Genomic DNA, 23,716 nt, shown 5'->3' with positions numbered 1-23,716 from the left:
TTTATTTTAACGATCCACACGTCATAACATTAGGCGAGTCCACAATGCCCTGGCCATGGCGCCAAAACTCGGGTGACCAGCGGCGATCTTGCTTGCTGCCATTGACAAGGCATTTCATTCTTTCAATTGGGAGTATATATTCCTCCTACTAAAAGCCCTTAACTTTGGCCCGAAATATTTGTCTTATATTCGTCTCCTATACACAGATCTTTCAGCCTCAGTGCGAATAGCTGCAGCAATGTCAGCTCAATTCCCAATCAGCAGGGGCACCAGGCAGGGGTGCCCGCTATCCAGGCTTATTTTCGTACTCGCGATAGAACCACTGGCGGCGTGGGTGAGGCGGGACCCCTAGTGCGTGGATTTGACTGGTCCGTGGAGGTATCAGACAGCATTGCATTATACACAGACGACGCTCTGTTTTTCCGCACAGACTGTACTAACCCAACCAAATCAGTACTATTTCCAGTATGTGGTGATCAGGGGAGAGGCACGTGGGCATCCCATCTGACGAATGATTCAGGGGGTATCCATTACCTTGGCATATTTATATCCCCAAATCCAACACCATCCTGGCACATAACATAAATCCCTAAATTTGGGATAAGGCGCAGGCTTGGTCCCTCCTTCCCCTATCCCTGCATGGTAGGTCAGCCATCTTAAAGATGGTCTCATTACCGCGGATACTATATTGACTCCAGAATTATCCCTATAATATCCCATAATCTTGGTTCAAACAGGTCAATGCTGCCTTTAACAACTTCCTGAGGGGTGGTGGGGCAGTCAGGGTCGCCCTGCGGACATGCACGCAGTCCACCTACTGCGGCAGGATAGCCGCTGCGGATGTATTCGCCTATTATTTATCCTCCCACCTTATCAACATAAACGTTATGGTGGTAAACCCCCAAACAGATCCTGCATTCGCAGTGAAAAGACGTGTGATAGATAATTAAACACTGCTTGACCTATTATATAGCTGGACCAGCTTCCGTCACGTACCCCCAGCTACGAAGGTAGTCCTCCAACTATGGAGACGTACGGTCCAGCAGATGGGCTGGGAGGAATGACTAACACATACAACCCCACAGTGGCAGGGAACTTATGTTCAACAGGTAGCGGCCCTATCTGAGTTCTGCGCTTGGGACCTTATAGGACTATCCACACTCGAAGATGTAATGAGGAGGACAGTACTCAAATCCTTTCAGCAATTACAGGAGGAATTCCACCTCAATCGTAGTCAGTTATATAAGTACATCCAATTTCGACATGCACTGGCATACACCAAAACACTTACAGACCTCCAGGAATTCCACCCACTTGAAGGACGACTAGTAATGGGAGACTTAGGAGCCCACAAGATCCGAAAAATGTATCAAACCCTAGTTACTCATAGCTGTACCACAATGGGGATGGGGGCGTTATGGAAAACCTGGGAGGGCGACATTACGGATCTTTCAGATGATGACTGGACGGAGGCGCTGGTGAGTCCTCGAGGCGCTGCCATTGCAACCTGCTCCCTCTTGATTCAGTTTAAGTACATACATCGTGCCTATTATACTCGGGGCCCGATTCACAGAACTAACTTAAGACAAAATCCTAAACTTACTACCATTTTAGTATTCACGGAAGGCACTTACTCATTTTGGTATTCACAGAAGGCACTTACTCATTTCGGTATTCACAGAAGGCACTTACTCATTTCGGTATTCACAGAAGTTAGGAGTCCTAACTTTAGGACTCCTAAATGCCTTCTGTGGATACCAAAAGTCTTAAAATTAGGATTTTTCTCAGTTTCATAGTAGTATAGTTAGGACTCCTAACTTTAGGACTCCTAAATGCCTTCTGTGAATACCGAAAGTCTTAAAATTAGGATTTTTCTCAATTTAGTAGTAGTAAAGTTAGGACTCCTAACTTTAGGACTCCTAAATGCCTTCTGTGAATACCGAAAGCCTTAAAATTAGGATTTTTCTCAGTTTAATAGTAGTAAAGTTAAGAGTCCTAACTTTAGGACTCCTAAACTGAGAAAAATCCTAGTTTTAAGACTTTCGGTATTCACAGAAGGCATTTAGGAGTCTTAAAGTTAGGACTCCTAACTTCTGTGAATACCGAAGTGAGTAAGTGCCTTCTGTGAATACCAAAATGAGTAAGTGCCTTCTGTGAATACCAAAATGAGTAAGTGCCTTCTGTGAATACCAAAATGGTAGTAAGTTTAGGATTTTGTCTTAAGTTAGTTCTGTGAATCAGGCCCTAGGTCTCTTCTTTGGCTTATGGGGGTGATATTGTCTCCTAAAGGCCTTAGATGCAATAGGGAGGCCAGAACCTTTTTTCACACTGTATGGAACTGGAGTGCTCTTCAGTCCCTCTGGCGTGGCATAATACCTTGCCTTGCCAGGGTGCTGTCCTGGCAACTCCCCTTTCATCCCAAATTAGTGCTCCTCCCTAGCACAGACACGATCGTAGGAAATAGATACAAACAGCATCTCCTATTCCTGGGGCTCACAATAGCCAAGCGAGATATCACCCTCCTATAGGAAAGTGGAGGGGTGCTATGTACAGATGTGTGGGCATGAAACTGTTAGTATTTCAGGCACGGGATTGCCCACAGAAGCACAGGAAAATATGGATACAGTGGGCAGAATATAAGGGTATAAGCCATAGATTCCCCTGAAACTCTCATCGAGCAGGAAATGCAGCCTTTCTGTCGCGGTCACATGTAGTGTAGACACTTTCAATCCTCCCAACATTCTGGTGGAACGGGGGAGGTCGGGGGGTACCTTATCTGTGCCTAGGTTTACACTGGTTTATCTTCTGTTCTACCTTTGGAAAATTGGTACGCTGCAAAACTGTATTGAATCTCCTTCTTGTACGGGCCTTTCAGACCAAGCTGCACTATGAATAAAACCTGAATAAAATTTGTTATAAAAAAAAAAGAGAAGAGAAGCTGCCAGAATGTTTTATCAGGTAAAGACCAGCGGAACTCTCCTGAGGGGGCACAGAGAAAAAGACCCGTCCTTGAATTCATGCTGCTGCCACTACCAGTCCCACAAAGTCTGATTAGAGAGGGCAGTAACGGGGGCGTGGCTTGACGCCCAAGGAGTATGGACGCGTCTCCGTGAGGCTCCCGGTCCCGGAGCGGAGAAGTGCAACTTTGTGATGATTTCTAAGGAGGCAGCTGGCAGCAGTTAGCATAGGAAGTGCTCCTGCATCGCGTACCATGGTTTTCGAACAGTTTTGAGACGATTACTTTGCCTTTATCAGGTAATTTGTGTCGGCTCGTCTCAGCAGCAGCGCGACCGCCATTTTGTTTTTTCGGCGGAATGGCTTCTCCTTTTGCGAGTTTCCATCACAAGGCGACCTAAGGACATAATTCCAGTGGCAATCGGAATCTCCTCCATTCACGATGTTCGAATGACCGTATCTCCTGTTTTTTTTTTTTCTTTTCTGGTGCTGTTTCTACCTCAGCCTGCATGGATACCAGCAGTGGCCGCCATCTTAGGTAACGACTCGTCTCAGTGCTGACTGGGTCTGCACAATTTTGCTCGGAGCCTGCGAAGTTTCCTGCTGTTACTCTTCAGGACCTTTTTTATGACGGAATGTATCTCTGACAACCGCCTTGGCAAATGACTCCTGATCTTCAGCCTCGCCCTGCTCGCTGATTCGCGACCAGCTACTGCGCACCACAGCCGGTGGCTCTTTCTTCTTCTTTCCTTTTTTTCTTTTTTTTTGTGTGGCGTGCCCTGCTACTGGCCCTGATAGTTGATGGGTAGGACACGGGGCGTTCATACCAGCCCGTCCCTGCCGCCACGTTCCTTTATCAAAAACTCTACTTTATTCTCACAACTCTCCAAATTGGAAGATTCGCTGTTAGCTGAGGAGGTAGACAAGCATTCAAAGATGGATTCTGCACCCGCTACAACCGCCAAGTCGAACGTGAAGAGGCTAAAGAAAGACCCTCCCTCGCCTCCCAAAGCATCCTCGGACATCTCCATGGAACTTTTGCTACATGAGATAAGGGCTCTTAGACCCTTTATGGAGGAAACAAATTCCACACTACAAGCTCTCTCTGATAAGTGGGGGCAACTTGATACAAGGCTTACAGTGGTTGAACGCGATGTTGCCACTTTCATCGACACTACTAAAACGGTTCCTGTCATACACTCGCAAATCACCACCCTCCAGAAACAGGTCGAAGACCTCGAAAACCGTAATCGGAGGAACAACCTTCGTATTTTTGGTCTGGGGGAGGGACTTGAAGGAAGCGACCCCATTGCGTTCTTTAAGACTTTCCTCCCTAAAGTCCTTCACTTGCCAGACGGAACTTTGCTTAACATCCAGCGAGCCCACAGGCTGGGGCGCGCTCCTTTGGCGGGCTCCTCTCCCCAGCGACCGAGGGGGGTCATTATCTATTTCCTAGAGTACACGGATCTGCTAAAGGTGTTGGCGGCAGCCAAAGCCCTCCAGCGCGTCACATGGTCAGGTTCCACACTATTTTTTGCGCAGGATTACTCCAAGGCCACCGCTGACCGACGCAAAGCCTTTCTGAATCTTCGACCTGATCTTCGTTCTATGGGGGCCAGATTTGGCCTCTTTCACCCTTGTCTTTTCAAGGTCACGTACAATAATAGAACCACGACTTACGAAGACCCCGGACGTCTGCAGAGCTTCATTGACTCACACAGGATGGATGCCACCACCTCTGCTGGAGCGTCCTCCTCACATAGTGTTTAATTGTCATTCAACATTTGTGCTTTTCTATTATTCTCCTTGCTCCACAGTTTTCTCCATTCGCTAGGCGAAGATGTTTCCGTTTTATTATATACAATAGTACCAGTTTTTTGTGCTGAGTTCCACTGCATTGATGATTATGCATTGTTACAGTAATGTTCTTCATTATTCCCTTCTTTTCTAGGTCCGTATTTTCTTGGTTCCTGTTTTTATTTCTCTTACAGTTGCTTCCTGAGATTAACTCTTATCACATGTTCTTGTTTCACAGTTATGGTGTTTCCTCATACGGTCTTCCCCGTTCCCCATCGGATCCTCCCTGGACGTGTGTCTGCTCCATGTGGCTTCACCCACCCTCCCACTCATTCTCTCCTTTTGTAGGTATGTTTTACATTTTGTTTTGCGTCCTCGTTATTGTAGTGTTTTTGTTTTGTTGCTGTGTTCTTTCATTTGTATCTCATTGCCTTTATGGTATCCCTACCGCTTCGATTCCCTCTCTCTTATTTACCTTTATTCTCTTCTCAATCCTTGCTCTGTCTCTCTCCTCTGTCCCTCTCTTTAAACAGAAGTTTTCTTTTGTGCCATACATTTTTTCCATTTCTTACGGATCTTGTACTGCATTGACTTCTCGCTTTTCAACTGCATTTTGTTTTACCTATGAGTGCTCATGTCTTTGAAACTTGTCACTTGGAACGTTAGGGGTTTACATTCCCCTATTAAACGGCAAAGGATCTTGACCCATCTGGCCAAATTAAATGCGGACATTGTCTTTTTACAAGAGACTCATCTCTCCGCTGATGAATCGTTAAAGCTGAAAAGGGGCTGGGTGGGGGAGGTCTTTTTCTCTCCTGGGGATGGCAAACGGAACGGTGTCATGATTCTTTGCCGTAAGTCTCTTTCGTTTACATTATTGTCCCAGAACTCAGATGTTAATGGGCGGTGGTTAAATGTCAAATTATCCTTTAAGGGGGTTCCTATATCTCTGTTTAACGTGTACGCCCCAACGTGTGGAGAACCTTCCTTTTGGTCCACCTTAGCAGCTCAGATTGCCCTTGGTTTGGAAGAAAATTTTATATTTGCTGGTGATTGTAATCAGGTTTTTGACCCCTTTATAGATAGGAGTTCCAAAGTCCCTTATATCCCCAATAAACCCCAGAAATCATTTGTGCGAGTTATCTCCCAACACCAACTCTTTGACGCCTGGCGTCTCTGCAACCCAACCACCAGGGAGTATACCTTTTACTCCCCCTCTCATCATACCCAGTCAAGAATCGACTATATTTTTGTTTCTCACTCCATCTCACAAACCCTTACGCAAGCAGAAATTGGCCCTATCCTGTTATCAGATCATGCCCCCGTGTCAATCGTATTCGAAATTCTCCCTCGAGCCACAGGTCCTAAGAGGTGGCGATTTAACAACACCCTCCTTCTGGACCCGAAATTCACCGCTGCTTTTACGACCTTTTTTGAAGAATTTTTTGAGTTTAATACCGACCAATCCATGCCCTTCTCCACCATTTGGGACGCTTTCAAGGCCTCAGCGAGAGATTTCGTGATTGGCTTTGTTGCAAAGAGGCGGAAACTTTCCCGCAAATTTACTGCTGACCTTCTACGGGACATCAAGACACTGGAACACTCCTTTTACACCTCGCACTCGAGCCAGTCCCTCACGGCCCTCATCAACGCCAAATTAGCATTTAACAAAAAGTCTACGGAGGATGCTTCTTTGTACTTATTAAAGTCCAGTGCTAAATTTTATGGGGGCAAAAACAAGGCAGGAAAGATTCTGGCTAACTATCTGAAAGTCAAACAGAACAGACTCAATATTGAGTCTATTTATGATGAGTGCCTGGATCTAAAATTTAAAGATTCGGATATTCTGACCGAATTCTCCCTATTTTATAAATCCCTATATGCCTCCGAATCGCAGCCCTCTGACGACTCTCTCTCCCAGTTTTTTTCAACACTTCAGGCTCCTTCCTGTCATCAGTCGGATCTCACTCTCCTGGAATCCGATCTAACGCACCGAGAATTGTCAGCGGCACTCCAGCTGCTCAAGAAAGATAAGGCGCCGGGGCCGGATGGCTTTACAGTAGAGTTCTTCCAACACTTTTCTAAGCTTTTACTACCCAAGATGCACTCCCTCATAACTTCTTTTAACACACTGGGGCGTTCCTCAGGCACCTTTTCGGAAGCACACATATGTTTGATACCGAAGGAAGGGAAAGACCATAGACACTGCAAGAATTATAGGCCTATTTCTTTGGTTAATATAGATTATAAGATTTTCTCAAAAGCCCTAGCCATACGTCTTGACTCCTACCTGCCTGACTTACTAGAAGCGGAACAATCGGGCTTTGTTAAAGGCAGATTTATCACGGACAATACGAGACTTCTCTTTGACGTCTTGACCAAAACCTCGGCCTTGAAACACCCCCTAGCGGCAATAGCGCTTGACGCCGAGAAGGCGTTTGATCGAGTCGAGTGGAAGTACTTGTTTCATACTCTTCGTTGGTTCGGCTTTGGCCCCAAGTTTGTGTCCCTGATCTCTCTCCTTTATTCTAACCCCCGTGCGGCTATCTGTGCTAATGGTCTGATATCCCCATATTTCGATTTGGGCAGAGGAGTTCGTCAGGGTTGTCCTCTCTCCCCTTTTCTTTTTAATCTAGCTTTGGAGCCCTTTCTCTCTAAGCTTCGCCAAAATCCGAATTTATTCGGCTTTCAATCAGCGAACATTCACCTTAAATTAGCTGCCTATGCAGACGACATTTTGCTTTTCATGTCCAATCCCAATGTTTCTGTTCCTGCCTTTTTGACAGATGTACAGGCATATTCCAAAATCTCTGGCTACAAATTGAATAGCGATAAGTGTGAGATTCTCCCCCTGACCAAGTACACTTTTAAAGCAGATTTTAGTGCCTCAAATTTTACATGGAGCCCCTCCCATATTAGATATTTAGGCATGCATATTACTCCCTCAATATCTGACACAGTAGCGCTATGTCTAAATAAATGCCTACAAAAAATCACTGATTTAACGGCCAGGTGGCATCCATTGTACCTCTCGTGGTGGGGTCGGCTAGACACCATAAAGATGATGCTTGCACCCATTGTACTATACACTATATCCAACATTCCAGTCCCTATTCCGGCCAAATTCTTCAAAAAAATTAATTCCGCCCTCTCTTCCTTCTTGTGGAATTCAAAGCGATCTCGTATGTCACTAGCTAAGCTGATTCGCCCAAAAACTGAGGGGGGAGTTAATTTTCCTGATTTTCAGGTTTATCAAAAAGCTTTCCTTCTACGACAAGCCTCACTTTGGCTGCTTGATCCTTCGGAGAACTGCCCTCTATGGCTTAGAATAGAACGTCTTTACCTCTCTCCTTTCTCCTTCCCTGAATACCTCTCATTCTCACGTAAACCGCAGGCGGTGTCCTCTCCTATAATCAAACTGACTTCCAAGCTCCTGTTACCCTCTCCTCCTTCGCCTCCAGATTCGATCGACCACTTCCTAAGTTCAACAATCTGGCATAATACTGACTTGACTATCCGCGGCAAACCATTCTTTTGGAAATCCTGGCGTCGAAAGGGTTTAATATGGGTGCGCCAGCTTTTCTCAGATTCAGAGTTTATGTCCTTTCACCTGCTTAAACAATGCTTTGATCTGCCTGCCTCATTCGCGCATAAACACTCTTTGCTCAAATCGGCTGTGATGGATAAGTTTGATCACCTATCTGCTTTGCCTCAGGTCCCCGCTTCTCAGACTTCTACCTCGCAACTCTCCTCCCTACTTAAGTCTAAACCCTCGGCTTCTAGTATATATAAACATCTGCTAGGAGCAGGTGCTCCTAGACAGAAATCTAAGGTGGAGGAAGCTTGGGAGCGCGATTTTCAACTTTCATGGCCACTTTCTCTCTGGAACAATATCTGGCTCAAGTTGCGCAAATCCTCCAGGGCAGCAAACCTCACGCAAACGTTATTTTTTGTGTATAATCGTATTCTACTTACACCGAGTGCTTTGAGCAAAAGATTTGCATCCACTCCAGACACATGCTGGTCATGTTCGTCCCCAAACGCTGACATATTTCACGCGCTGTTTTTATGTCCACTCGTGCAGAGCTTTTGGGAGCGAGTTTGGTCCCAAATAAACCTGATTTTTGACACTGCATTCCCTTTTTCTATCCCTCATATTTTCTTGGGGAGTCTCGCACCATGCTGGGAGAATGTCCCAGGTAAAACTAAAATTGTTGATCTGTTGTTAGCAGCGGCGTTTCAGCAGATCACGGTTAATTGGAAGGACTCCACAAAAATTTCCTATAAGGCGTGGTGGTATGTAATCTGCCATAATCATAGATTGGACACCTCTTTCGTATATCCCGTAAAACTGGCGACGAAACGTCTAGAACTGTGGTCCCCTGTTACATTGTTCCTTGACAAGTGTGCCAAAAAATCCTCTCAGATAAAGCCGTCCCAACCTGAAGTCTTGAAGCCCCCATGAACCCCTTACACGTTCCCAGATTTACTTCCAAATTTTAAATACTGTTTTGGTTCATTTTCTATGCATTACTGGCACATCTTCTACTCATGAGTTTGTCTCTTATTTTTTCACGCAGTATAAGTCGTTTATAATGTGAAGGCATGAAATTGTCGTTTTCTTTTTGCTCTTTGTCAATGAATTACCTTGATATGTATTTACTGTTATTGCCTGTAACATGGATACCTTTATTTGTCTCAATAAAACTTTTCTTTCAAACTTAAAAAAAGAGAGGGCAGTAACCAATCTCCTAAAGAGGCGTGTGCTTTGGGTACACCCTCGACCTCAGAGTCCTGTTCTGGGGTCCCAGTGTATTGAATAAGAAGATCCTACAGTGAGCTTGCATGGCTATTAGGCTCATCAAGCGGAATACTAAAAGCACAGAAAGAGCACACACATTCAATGGAGCTAAAAGATTTTTGACATTCAGTAATGGCTTGATGTAAAGCAACTTTAAAAACAAATAAAGGTATCCTTAGTCAGAAAGAGACTACGGGGCAGATTTACAAGCCCCCTGCGCCACCAGTACTTTATTTTTTGTGACGGACTGGTGGCGCAGGGGGCTCCTCCATATTTACAAGGACAGGAAAAGCCATCCTGTGTGACTTTTCCTCTCCTTGTAAATACGGCCCCTTCAAATGCAGCACTTTGCGTGGAAGGGGCGTTCCATGGGTATTGCTGCGGGTGTTCCAACGCAGCACCCATGGAACAAGACACCTCTCCAGATTTACAAGAAATCGTATATCTGGAGATGCGTCTGAATGCTACGCCACCCTAGAGGTGGCGTAGCAAAGCGCAACGAGGAGAAATGTTTTCATTTCTCCTGGTTTTTTCCTCTTTCAATGCGTGCTGCATTCTACAGCACGCATTGAAAGAGGAAAATGCCTGTAGTGATTGTTTTTGTGCAGGAAGGTGTCCCTTCCTGCACAAAAACCTTCTCCCCACGACGCAGGCATCCTTGCACCATGGTGCAAGGGTGCCTGCACCAGCGCATGGCAGCAGTTTGTGTGCCAGTGCAAGGGGAAGCAGAGAGGGGTGACATGTTCTTGTAAATATGTTGCATCCCTGTACTTTGGAAGTGCCACAGCGTGGCACAGCCAAAGGGTTTGCTGTGCCACGCTGCGGCACTCCCTTCTAGATCTGCCCCTCTGTCTCCACAGTGTGACTGCTCTGGGTCACTGAATAATGAAGGGTGTGTCTTTATGTTGCTCTTGGACATTGGATAAGAAAGGATCTATCATTTCAGATATCCTCTTAGTGAGAGTGCGTCAGGACACAAAGGGCCGACCTGTGGTGGATAACAAAGGATCAATCTGCCCAGATTTCCTATTAGTGAGACTGCTCCAGGTCACTGTACAGCAAAGGGTCTTTCTTTCGAAGGGCAAGCAGGAACTCTTGCTGAGACTCGGGTCCTTTCTTCACAACCATCTGAACCAGTTTTGAATTCCGTGAGCTGCTGATCTTTTCTGTAAGAACGTCTTCAATCTCTTCACTCTGGAGTATGTGTTTGTGCCGCAGGATCTCCATTATGGGTTTAATATTTCCCATTCTTTCAATGAGATTCAGTCTGTGTTTCAGAAAGAAAGTTTCTGGTAGAGGAAAAGAAACAAAGAGAACACCATTGTGAATTAAAATAAGCCCACTGATATTCTTCAGACGAAGACTAATGAAAACATTTCTAACAAGCACTGACAACACCAGAAACTCTGACTTTTAATACATCCACAGAGGCTTACATAATATAGCATTACAGGGTAGGAGGCAACACATTTGAATGAAGCTCGTCATGCGCTAAGTGTTTATTGTTATCTGAAATGCATTATATGGGAAAAGTAGATTTATAGATAGAGAGAAAGAAGTAAAAATAAACGGATTTCATTGGTCTGTCCACGCTGTAATACTGTATATTACATTTTGTTTGTAGTGTAGCAAAGTGCAAGCCTTTGCCCAAGTCTGTGAAAATGGCATTTATTTTAAAGTGTAAATAGAAGACGATGCCGCAGGGTAGTGTAAGCTTATTCCCAATATATGAGGGATTTTGCTCTACTGACAGGCGCACTTTTTCTGTGAGGCTGAAGAATGTATGATGTAGTCACAAGACCAGTAACTGTATCTGTTCTTTGTGTTAAAGATGCTTGCGCTGCTGCCCCATGTCATGTAATAGTTTTGTGTTAGACGGGCTTGGAATTCTGCCTCCTGTCCTGTAACTTTTCTTTGTATTAGAGAGGATTGTGCTGCTGCCACCTGTCCTGTAACTGTACTTTGTGACAGAGAAGCTTGTGCTGCTGCCACCAGTCATTTAATTGTCCTTTGTGTTAAGGAAGCTTGTGCTGCTGCAGCCTGTCATTTAACTATTCTTTCTGTTAGATAGGCTTAAGCTGCTGCTACCTGTCCTGTTACTGCTTATTGTGCTAGAGAAGCTTGCCCTCCTGCCGCCTGTCCTGTAACTTCTATTTGCTAGAGAAGGTTGTGCTGCTACCACCTGTCCTGTAACTGTTCTTTGTGATCCTCAGGGTTCGTTCCCTGGTGCTATTCCCGGGGTCGCCGACGCCCAACCCAACATCATTCCCAACTATGATACAGAGCCAGACTAGCATCGCACAATGTAGACTCTGACGCCGACCGCACTGGAAACAGCACCAGGGGACAAAATATGGCGACAGTCATGGATTTGCGACCGGGGCGGGTTAGGATTCAAATTTAGATCCACAGTCCCGAGTTGTGCCGGGGGCGAATCTTGATTTGGGCAGTCATGTTGAAAATTGTATTAAATTGCCTGTAGATCAAATACGCAGAAACCTGCAAGCGCAGGGTTGTGATCCCTGATAAAAGCGCGTGTTAACACCTTCCGGAAACCAAAACGATGGAAAAGTGGGCATAGTGTTGATTTTCATAGAAGTTCAGGATGTTAAACTTTGAGCAGTATCAAATGACTAAAGACTGCAGCCAAGGGTGAGAGAGTTCCTTACGCCAGAATGCTGAATGTGCTAAGGATCACACAAGTTGTCGGTGGAGAAACCAATCCTTAAACATGAATAACACCTAGGCTGGGGCTGTCTGTTTGTTTAGGACACTGGTGGGGCTGCGAGACGTTGTGCTCCATTTTCACTGCTTTCTGGTGGACAACTTTGCTTTTCTGTGAACAACTTCTTGCTTTCTTGTGGACCCTTGTTCTTTTCTGTGAATCCCTCCACCTGGAAATGTACTTTACGCTTCAAGCATCTGTAGTTTCAGTAAATTCCTTCAGTTTTGTATCTTCATTTGTGAGCCAGGTACAGGAAGTCCAAATGTAAGACATGGGTCTGTCTCCAGGTCGTCGCCAAACATATGTCGTTTCTTAACAGACGTAGCTGAGTTGTGTCTTTGTAGTTTCTTTATTAGGTCTTAGTTACAGGTTGGTATCCATGTAGAACAGGATGGTAATCATGTACATCAGCTTGGTACTTCATGTACCACAGCCCCACCAGGGCCAGCCTGCCTGCTGCTCATCCCATCTTCAGTGTCACACCACACAAGCACCCAAAAAATCCCATGCATCTCTGTCACACCAACATTCCACTGTCGACACACTGGCTGAGCAGCTAGGAGCTAGGTAAACTGGGATAAACATAATAAAGTAAATAAGCAGGATATAACATAAACTTTCACAATCATTATGTCAGACCTACTTCCTCCATCATAACTTTTCATTATAAACAATCAGGCCTAGAACCTTTATCGCTGGCTTGACACCATAACCAACTCAGACCTACTGTGTTGGTTCATAAGCTTTCCTACAAGGCAACCACTAGGTAAACAATAATAAAATAAAAAATATGTAGACAATTACAGTTGGCAAAACAATTTCCAATGTCCCTCAATAGGGTAACAAGAATCATCAAGGTGAAAGTTTAGTCCAGGGGTTTGCCAGAGTGAGTGACCAACACCAGAACTGCCGTCTACTATGGTAATTTCTGAAAACACATGTAACCAAAGACTTTTCTACGCCCTGTAACATCAAAATTCGATAACACTTAACTGCTAGAGGCCTATTGGGTTTACCATGTGCTTTTTACAATAAATAAGCCAGGCCTACTGCCTTTGTAATAACTTTATAAAAAACAGGCCAGACCTATGGCATTGGGCATAACATTTCCCTTCCCACCCACTAGGCTTATAGCTGATATTATTGGCATGTCACCATGACCAACTCAGGCCTGCTGTACTGATCGTTAGATTTCCCACAAGGCAACCGTCAGTCACACTCTCATAACATTAGAAATGTATATAAAATTACAGTTGGGAAAGCAAAATACTATCACCCCTAAAACAGATGAACAAACCAAAACCACTGCCTACTATGGTAATCTGTGAGATACCATGTAACAAAACACATATCTATAGGCTTTAACAGAGTAATAATAATCCACATGTAAATGCCTATTGACTTTATCATATGATTTTCACAACAAACAAGTCAGACCTATTTCCTTGATCATAAGATTTCATAATAAACAGATCAGGCCTATAGCCATGATCATTGATTTGCCACCATAATGTATGGTGACATCTGCACTGTCAAGTCAGACCAAAAAATGAAAATGAAAGTAGGATTAACTAACTAAAGTTCAGAGTTTTTCTAAATGTATTTCTTTAGCCCCCATTCCATCTGCTTAATATTACAAAATATATAATATGTACCTTATTTTATGACTGTTATGAATTATGGTGGAGAAAGCTAAAATGATGTCTAAGGCCTTACTTAGAGCTGGGTGGATGGGTTACCTTCCTTGGAAATGTGACGGATGCCTCGTCCACCTTATTACAAGTGCATCATGGCCTTTTGTACCTGTAATAAGGAATATCCGTCATGTTTGTAATGCAGTAACTTTAAATCAGATCCTCGGGGTCAACAACCATTAATAGAACCAGCTTAAAAAGCTGAGAGTAAGTGACCTTCCCAGGCCTTTTTCTCCAATTCCGGTAAAAGTATTCTTGAATACTGTTTTGAATCTACATCTAAGGACCCTTTAGCATAGATTGCTGGGGTCTCCATTCTTAAAAAGAGGGTGACGTTTGCATGTCCTCAAGAGTCCGGCACTATTGAATTACTAAACAAAGAATTGTAAACGGGGAAAAGCCAGCTGGTCCAAGACATGAGATCATTTTTAAAAAGAAGAGTGAGAAGATGGTAGGCACCTTGAGTGAGTGCCACAGCCTCTAGAACCCTTAGGAGCAGATTTACTAGCCTTTCACGCAATGCAACACAGCAAAGGAAATTCTTAGAAGAGGAAATAAGGAAGAGAAATAAAGAAACGTCTCCTAGTTACAATTCTTTTGTGTAGGTGTGCCAATTTTACTGACTTTAGTAAATCTAGATTTGCGTCAAAATACATGGATGGATGGATTTGTGCATGAGAAAGCCAAGCTCCAACCATGTAACGCCTACCCGACGCAAACTAATGCAAGCCAGTGCAATCTGAGTGTTACGTTTTATTTACCAAGCCATGCAAATCGGGACTTGCGAGGTTTTGTAAATACTGGCCGACACATCTCGAGCCACCTGAGAGACCTGCACTGGCTCCCTGTCAACAAGAGGATCACGTTCAGACTCCTCACCCACGCACACAAATCCCTCCACGACCTGGGCCCAAGGTACCTCAACGACCGCCTGACCTTCTACACGCCCACCCGACAGCTACGATCCGCGAACCTCGCCCTCGCCGTCGTCCCTCGCATCCAGAGAGCCACCGCCGGAGGAAGATCCTTCTCCCACCTGGCGGCTAAGACATGGAACTCCCTGCCCGTCCACCTGCGGCTGACCCAGGACCACCTCGCCTTCAGGAAACAGCTCAAGACCTGGCTGTTCGAGCAGTAGCAGACCCCCTCCCCCAAGCGCCTTGAGACCCTTCCGGGTGAGTAGTGCACGATATAAATTCCATGATTGATTGATTGATTGCTCCACCAAAAAAAGTGACGCAACCACTACACAAAATAGTCGTAAATCTGGGCCTTAATGAGCTTATTAGTATTGGGAAGGGTAAAATCATCCATTAATTTCTAAGAAGGAAATAGTCGCTGGTTAAGGGGTTGCATCACTGCATGATCAATCATGGGATATCCTGGGTTCATCCGTGACTGTTCGCTTAATGACAAACACATTTCTAAGGTCAGACATCCAGTCACTTATGATATTCTTAATTTTCCAGCTGTCTCTTAAAAACTCCAAAATCTTTGCTAGTCCCCTTCTTCAAAGTTGAAAATGTATTTGAACCAATTGATTTTCCTGAAATGCCTTCTAGCTTCCAAGACTGCTGTTTTATAAACCTTTTCCATTTTTTTGATCTTGCATCAAATATCATCTGTTACATCAGGTTTCCGCCAGCAGGCGTGCTATATACATGTATTAAGCTTAGATGTATTTCCTTATATAATATTTATTATTTCTAGTCTTATAAAGCGCAACAGCTACTCACATAGGTTTTTCAAGCGCTAATCTAGTAGGTAAAGTGACAAAGCTGCTGTTTAGAATAACCAAGTCTTCAGCTTTTTTCAAACTGTGAGAAGTGAATTGCGCTTTTTCTGAGACTCAGGAAGAGCGTCCCACAATTTGGGGCCCAAAACAGTGAAAGAGCGCCCACCCATATGGACCAGTGTGAACCTAGGCACAGTACATAGGTTCCGTTCACTGATCTTAGCATACGTGTGGGCTGATAAGGCACCACCAGCTCCTGGCAATACCGCGGACCCAAGCTTTAGCCCTGTACATATAGCACAGGGCTTTGAATTGAAAGCGCTTAGGGATCGAAGGCCAATGGAGCTCATGGAAAAGATGAGAAACAGAAGCATGTTTTGGCAGCCGAAACAGAAGCCTTGCTGCTGAGTTCTGGAAAAGCTGTAGTCGTCAAATCGAGGTCTCATCAGTGCCCAAATACAACACATTGCAATAATCTAGCCTTCATAGAATAATGGCTTGAATCAGAGTACTTTGAGCTGGCAAATGGAACATCCAGATCATCTTTCTCACCCATTTAAACACCCCAAAGTAGGAGGAGGTGACCTTGGCTACCTGAGGCTTCATACATAGACTATCATTCACCAAAAAGCCCAGGTTTCTGACTTTGGTTGAAGGATGGGGGAGGGCCCCTAAAGAAGGCGGCCAATGCTGTAGACCCCAAAGAAAAGGATTCTTACCCATGACGATGACCTCTGTCTTATCCCCATTGAGCTTGAGTAGGTTGTTATTCATCCATAAGGAGATTTGTCTCAAGCCCTGGTTAAAAACGGAGGATCCAGGGTCCCGTCTAGATAGTGAAGCAAAATATGACCTGGTGTCATCCTCTTAGGAAAACAGGGTTAGGCCACAGCTCGCCACCGTATCAGCTAAAGGTCTAACGTAGATTTTAAACAACATGAGGCTAAACACCGAACCCTGAGGTATGCCCGAGGTGAGAGTCCTAGATGCCGACCTGTCATTATCTTTTTTGGGCCTTGCAGTATTTCTTTTCAAGCCAAACTGTTTTATTAAACCAAGGGGCCGGGGAGTGAAGCTTTCCCGAACGTTTTGCTGTCGTTGGTTAGACCATCTCTACAGCATTAGTAATCCACCTATTAACTGTTCATCAACCATTGTTTTATGACATTCAGGACCCAAACATCCAGTTTGGACCAGATCCTGGTCTTATTTACAGGGATCAACCATCCCCCTCCAGGGAAGACCGGGATACTACTGTGTAACGGTACCACTAGATGAGCTGACCAAATTAATAGAGATTAAGCTGCGATTAAACCATTCATTGGTGCCACTAGTTGTTCACAGTGACAAATTGCGTGATATAGGTCAAGGCTTATTTTAGAGTTAACAAAGGCCAATAAGGTTTACATCTTCCACAATAATCAATGTAAGCAGTACTTTCCACCTTTGTTTCCATAAAGCTTGGCACAAAACCTCCCTTAGTGTTTTTTAACTGAAATATTCCTGCCTCTTCACTCACCACATTAGCGGTTTCATTCCTCAGCGTTGAGAGGTTGATTCAAAGAACCTGAGGCAGATGATGGTCACTTTCGATTCTTGGTTCACTGCAGAAATTATAGGTCCATTAAGGGAGAGATACAGAGATGAAGGTATATCCAGGTCCTGCTTTTCGTGAAGATGAAAACATGAGCATATGTAGCCTGGTGATCACTATTTGATGAGTATATGTAATCTGGTGATCACTACTTGATCTATACAAAGGAGCAGCATATGAACAATGCAGTTCACTCACAATACTCATCCCCTGCCTATCTCCGTATTGGGCAGAAACGGGTGCCTGGGGCATTCAACAAACCCCATCTGCCCCTTCAGTTTCTAAGGTACTTAAAAGGGGTTCAGCCAAACTGGTAGTAAAATCACTAGTAGTTTGGAAGCCTTTGGTGTCTGTACATTAACACGTAGAGTCCACCCATTGGGGGGGGGTGGGAGCTAGAGGACGCACGGCAAGATGGCCGCTCTGTAGAGCAGCTCTGCCGGTCAAGTCCATAATCCGTTAATTATCCTGAACATCCGCCCTCGCTTACGGGCAAATTGGTGTAATACATGCGTGGGAAACTGCGGACGGCGGAGTGGAATTCACAGTGGATCGGCGGCTGGAGAGGTCCCGGGCCTGCGACGGCAACGTGGTGAGGCGCGACCGGCCGCCGCGGTGGGTACTGGTGTGGGCCGCGGTGGGCGCCGGAGTTCCCGCGAGTGGACATCAGAATTGGTGCTCACCCCACCAAGTTCGTGCTAGACAGTGGGGCATCACTAAACTACCTGCCCGTAACGGAATACCAACTAATGAAATCACCTCCCAAGCTGGATAACGCACATGTCCGAGTATACACGTGGATGTCCAAAAAGCCACCGAACTGTCGTACCAAGATCGCACAATATCAGCCTACATCCATGTCATCGAGGGGCCTGAGGCCGACTGCCTCCTGAGCCTGGCCATCGCAGAACGACTGAAACTGGTTGACATCTTATACCGAGTGGCTGACAAACCAGCTATCATCCAAAAGTTCCCCAAGCTCTTTCAAGGCCTGGGAAAAATGAAGGACTGCCAAATAAGACTGCACATAAACAAACAAATCACACCGGTAGCACAGCATCACCGAAAAATCCCGTTTCACCTGCAAGATGCCGTGGAGAAGGAGCTCCAAGATCTACTGGAAGCAGATATCATAGAAAGAACAGAGGGCGCCCAACATGGCGATAGAGAGAGAGAGACATCCAGGCCCTCACATCAGTGACATGATCACTTCACTCAACGGAGCCAAGATATTTTCAAAACTAGATCTCAACAAAGGATACCACCAGCTAGAATTGCATGAAAGGTCAAGATATATCACGACATTCTCGACACACCTCGGGCTATTCAAATATAAAGGACTAAGTTTCGGAGTGTCATCAGCAGCGGAAATATTCCAAGAGGCAATCAGGAGAACAATACATCACATTCCACATGTCCTAAACTACAGCGATGACATCCTCGTATATGGAGCAACGACTCAAGAACACGACAAAGCACTAGATCAGGTCTGTCATGCACTCATGGAAGCCAACCTCACACTCAACCAAGACAAGTGTGAATTTCACAAACCAACACTGAAATTTTTCGGCCACATATTCTCTGGAAGTGGCATGAAACCAGACCCAGAAAAGGTAGCAGCGCTAAACGACACACCAAGCCCAGATGATGTGGGCGATAATCGATCATTCCTAGGCATGACCAGCTACTGTTCCAGATATATACCTGACTACCCCACGTTAAGTTACCCTCTGAGGATGCTCACCAAGCAAGGACAACCTTTTCAGTGGTCCACCCAATGTGAAGGGGCGTTCAGAGAAATCAAAAGAACTTTAGAGTCGGCCAAAAATTTAGCTTACTTCAATCCAAAAAAGAAAACAGAGATAACAGTGGACGCCAGCCCCGTAGGACTAGGAGCCATCCAAGCACAATATGAGCGAGAAGAAGATCAATGACACATAGTAGCATACTCCAGCAGAAGTCTAACAGACACGGAGAGAGCGTATTCACAGCCAGAAAAAGAAAGCCTGGCCATTGTCTGGGCGTGTGAACACTTCCACATCTTCATCTTTGGGAAACACTTTACACTAGTGACTGACCATCAAGCCTTGATCACAATTTTTGGAAACCCACGAGCATAAATGCCACCAAGAATAGAGCGATGGATCCTCCGGCTCCAGGAATACACCTACACCATCATTCACAAGCCAGGAAAAGCCCGCAGACTACATGTCCCGGCACCCCATCAGATCCAGCAAATCAGAACAATCAATTGCGGACGAATACATTCACTTCGTAGTAGACCAAGCGAGACCTCCGGCTGTTCCACTGGAAGCCATTTGTGAAGCGATGCAAACAGATGCCACCCTGCAAGAGATGAAACGTCGGATTCAAACCAACAGCTGGAGACACACGCAAAGCAGTGAACAAAACGACCAAGAAATGGCGGCATTCAAACATGTCCAAGACGAACTGTCAATAGCAGCAAATGGTCTCGTCCTACGAGACACCAGAATAGTGATCCCACGACAACTCAGACAAGGGGTCATCAATTTAGCACATGAAGGGCACCGGGGCATAGTAGCCACAAAAAGAGCACTCCGTGAAAGAGTCTGGTTTCCAACACTAGACCTGATGGTAGAGACAACCCTGAAAGACTGCCCGCAGCGTCAACTGGTGAGCCGTCCGGATCCTCCTGCACCACTACAAATGTCTCCACTACCGGAGGGTGTCTGGCAACACATTGCCATTGAATTCTTTGGGCCAATAAAATCGGGCCAATATGTCCTGGTCATCATGGACGAGTACTCCAGATTCCCCATTGCACAACGGTGCTCATCCACGAAAGCATCGAGTACCATACCGATACTAGAGGAGGTCTTTGCCGCATGGGGCATTCCCCTGGTGGTGAAGTCAGATAACGGGCCTCCATTCAACAGCCATGACTTTGCTGCTTTTGCTCAACACCTCAACTTCAATCACCGCAAGATCACACCATTATGGCCTCAGGCCAACGGAATGGTCGAACGCTTCATGTCCACGATCAAGAAAGCCATTCAGCAAGCAGAACTCACCGGAAAGAGCCTTCAGATGGCACTCAACGAGGTACTGCGAGCATACCGAAACACGCCTCATTCCACCACAGGCAAATGTCCTGCCACTCTCATGCTGGGACGCCCAGTGCGCACCAGACTACCAATGATGACTATGGCAGCGAACGAACAGTATCCCGACTCTGACCATGAGGAGATGGCAGCCAGAGACAAGATAAAGAAAGAAAAGATGAAGGACTATGCTGATGAACGACGACGTGCTACGTCCCCTCAAATACAAGAAGGAGACTGGATGTTTGCACGACAAGAGCAGCCCCGGAAGACTGATAGCAAGTACCATGAGGTTCCGCTGAAGGTGATACAACAAAAAGGAACTATGATCACTGCAGAGACCGACGGAAGAAGACTTACCAGGAACGTGACGCACTTTAAAAAGTGCGGACCCAACATTAAGGAACTACTGACTGAACTGAAAATGGAGAAGAGAGAACCAGAGACACTGCCCCACTGCAGTCAGGCATTGATGGAAATGGCCGATGAGAACGAGCGTGACAATCCTGAACTCCAGTCACGCCCCAGATGGGTCATCACAAAACCGTCTCGCCTTATTGAGGAACTTTAAAAAAAAAGAGACAGTTGCTGTGTTGTTCATATTTTGCTTTTCATTTACAGAGGGGGGAGATGTAATGGTGGCGATGTAACAGTGCACAATGACCAAACAGGTCAGGCACTAGGACCGGCCTGAGTGGGGACCAGGGCGGGCGGAAAGGGAGGAGCAGAGGGCTAGAGAAGGCAGTTAGCCGTTAGCCCGGGACGAGGAAGGAACTAATAAAGGAGCTGAGCAGTAAGAATCCTGTGTCTGTGTCTCTTCTTTCCACGGGGACACTACACGCTGCGCTTGCTGTGGGGGGCGCGGCGCCGTTAGAACCTGGCCCGGTGGGGCTGCAGGACGCCGACTGAGGGCTGGTACGCTCCTGACATTGTGGGGGGTCGTTTTCTGGGGTGTGCCGCCCTTGACTGGCTGACCTCGCGGCTTACCGGTGCGGGTGTACGGGGAGCAGTACTGCCTTCCGCCGCTCGCGGCGGCGGATCAGGGCCGCCGGGGGTGACCTAGTCCCTATCTGCAGGGGTTGGAGTGAATCACTGGTGTGAGGGTGGCGGCCCCACCTCACTAGGAGAGGTGTGATGTCCGTGAACGGGAGACCTCTTGCTGTCTGCCTGCGACTGCTGCTCACGAGCACCTGCGGGTACTTCCCACGTGAGAACGGCGGAGCCATTGGCTGGCAGGAGAGAGCTGTGATTCATACATTGGTGCCATTTAATGCCTCCCATGCTGCCGGTGTGAAGCCTGAGAGTTGCGTAGCGAAGTCTTTAAGTGGACCCAGGGAAACATTTACATCTCTGTGTAAGCAGCTTGAGACGTGCAGCAACATTTCTGATTTGCAGTGCTTCTCTCTTCCCCTTTGATTTTACAACTGGGATTTAATGGGACAGCGAGTCTAATATCAGTAAATCGTCGGTGGTTGTGACTTTGCTGCCTTTGCTTTCAGACCTAGTGGAAATTTGTCCTCTCATTGGGCTGCCGGACTTCTGTGGCTACGGGCTCCCTCCACTGAGCAGCGGGGTCATTGCTTTGGCTACTCACTGGCCGGTACTTCTTCTGCCAAACCGCCTTCTGCACTAGTGTTTAGGTTATCTGAACTGGCATATCTCTACTGTGGCGCCGCTGTTGAGATCTGGGGGCACATTGGCAGGCACAGTACTCAGCGATCTGCGCAGCCTCTCCTGCTCCTTATCACTGGTTGGTCCCCTGTGTCCTATCATCTGACAGACAGAGCCTAGCCTCCTTTTTTTATTTTTCTGTCCGGGCTTTGCTCCGACCAAGATTGGCTGTGTCATCATTTTTTTTTAACAAACTTTTATTCAGTTTTTGCATAGGAAGGAGCTGTGAATTACAATCTGCATTAAACACAGTACTTATACAGAGTTCTAAGCATAAAACAGAGGTATCTTGTGCAGTTTTACAAATGGTGCCCCATGGTTGTCGATGCACACCAATTAAGCCACATAAAAACCAGAAAGTACATCAGTCCAGCACACCACTATATATCCGACCATGACTATGTGCTACCTTCACAACCTACAAGGTTCTGCATCTATGGGGGCAGTGCCTCCCGAGCAACCCTCCAACTCCTAACCCACCCTAACCCGCCCATTTAACCCAAACCTGCCATGGCGGTGGGTTGGTGGGAGGCTGTATCGTCCATAACATGTCATGTATACACGGCAGTGGTTTGTATTGTTTTTTGTTGATAAAAAATGCAAATAAAAAGAATTTTAAAAAAAACCCAAACCAGCCATGAATCTCAGTCTGAGGGACATAGAGCATCTCTCTTGGGAGGGGGAAGGGAGTGGGCGGAACCCACACCCCAAGCGTGGAGTAGGGGAAGGACGGAGGCCGAGCATAGCGGCCAGGGGGGACTCTGATGATTACAGACATGTGTACTAGAGTGGGGAAGGCGTGTAATATCACCCACCAGGAAATGGCTTCAGTCAGACGGGTAATTTCAAAACTCAGCACCAGAGGACTAGGTCCAGCCACCAATCAGACTCATCCGCCGGCATATACTCTGTCTCACACTGGGGGACTCCGGGGACTGTGCCCCGCATCCTCCTCACTCTCCTCCACATCTCCCTTAAATAACTCAGTTAGGTGCGCCCATTCCAGGGATATGGGACGCTTACGCAGCCCTCGACTCTCTTCCCGGTGCACCGCCTCTCGCTCCGCCAATGCCCACCTTAACACCTCCTCTCCCCAGACCTCCACCCGCGGCGGGGCTCAAGACTTTCACCGCTGAGTTATCAGGCGCTTCGCCAGCATTAACGCCAGATTGGCAAAACGACGCATCAGTTTCGCTTTCAGGGGGAGCGGCAGGAGACCCAACAAGCAAGCTTCTGCTGTGTCCCAGGAGGGACGTTCCGTGATTATATTTAAGACTTGCGTTATCCTACCGCAGTATCCCCGCAGCGCCGGACATAGCCACAACATGTGCAACAAAACGGCATCCTGTGCCGGACACCGCGGACAAGCCGCTACTGTTGTAGCGTACATCTTACTTAATGTATGGTGTGTAAGGTAAGCCCTATGGAGGACAAACAACTGAATAGTTTTCAATCTACAATTGCGGGACACTTAGGGTATTCCAGCAAATAGGTCCACTCTCTATCGCTAAATGCACGAGACAAGTCCGTTTCCCACCGCAACCGGAGAGGAGCCAAGGAGATCCGGGTGTGTTCCCCAAGGCCCCGGTACAGCCATCGGACTAGGTAGCATCCATGTCCCATTATATGGAGGGAGCGCAGGAGGTGAAATGTCGAGGGTT

General features: G+C 46.3%; 1 protein-coding gene across 2 annotated transcripts in view; it reads right to left on the bottom strand.

Moving 5' to 3' along the window:
* Window positions 1-5,255: 5,255 nt before the first annotated feature.
* The window catches only part of LOC146799914 (NACHT, LRR and PYD domains-containing protein 12-like), a 1,343,351-nt gene continuing 1,324,890 nt past the window's right edge, over window positions 5,256-23,716 (bottom strand). For both annotated transcript variants that reach the window (XM_085620847.1, XM_085620846.1), the window contains one exon: window positions 5,256-10,842. In XM_085620847.1, coding sequence (XP_085476973.1) covers window positions 10,583-10,842 — 260 coding nt within the window. In that variant the 3' untranslated portion in view covers window positions 5,256-10,582. The remainder of the gene's footprint in view (window positions 10,843-23,716) is intronic.

The sequence above is a fragment of the Triturus cristatus genome, chromosome 8 (assembly GCF_964204655.1).
Source record: "Triturus cristatus chromosome 8, aTriCri1.1, whole genome shotgun sequence".
Classification (NCBI taxonomy): domain Eukaryota; kingdom Metazoa; phylum Chordata; class Amphibia; order Caudata; family Salamandridae; genus Triturus; species Triturus cristatus.
The sequence above is the reverse complement of the archived record's forward strand: the minus strand, read 5'-3'. Positions and strand labels throughout refer to the sequence as shown.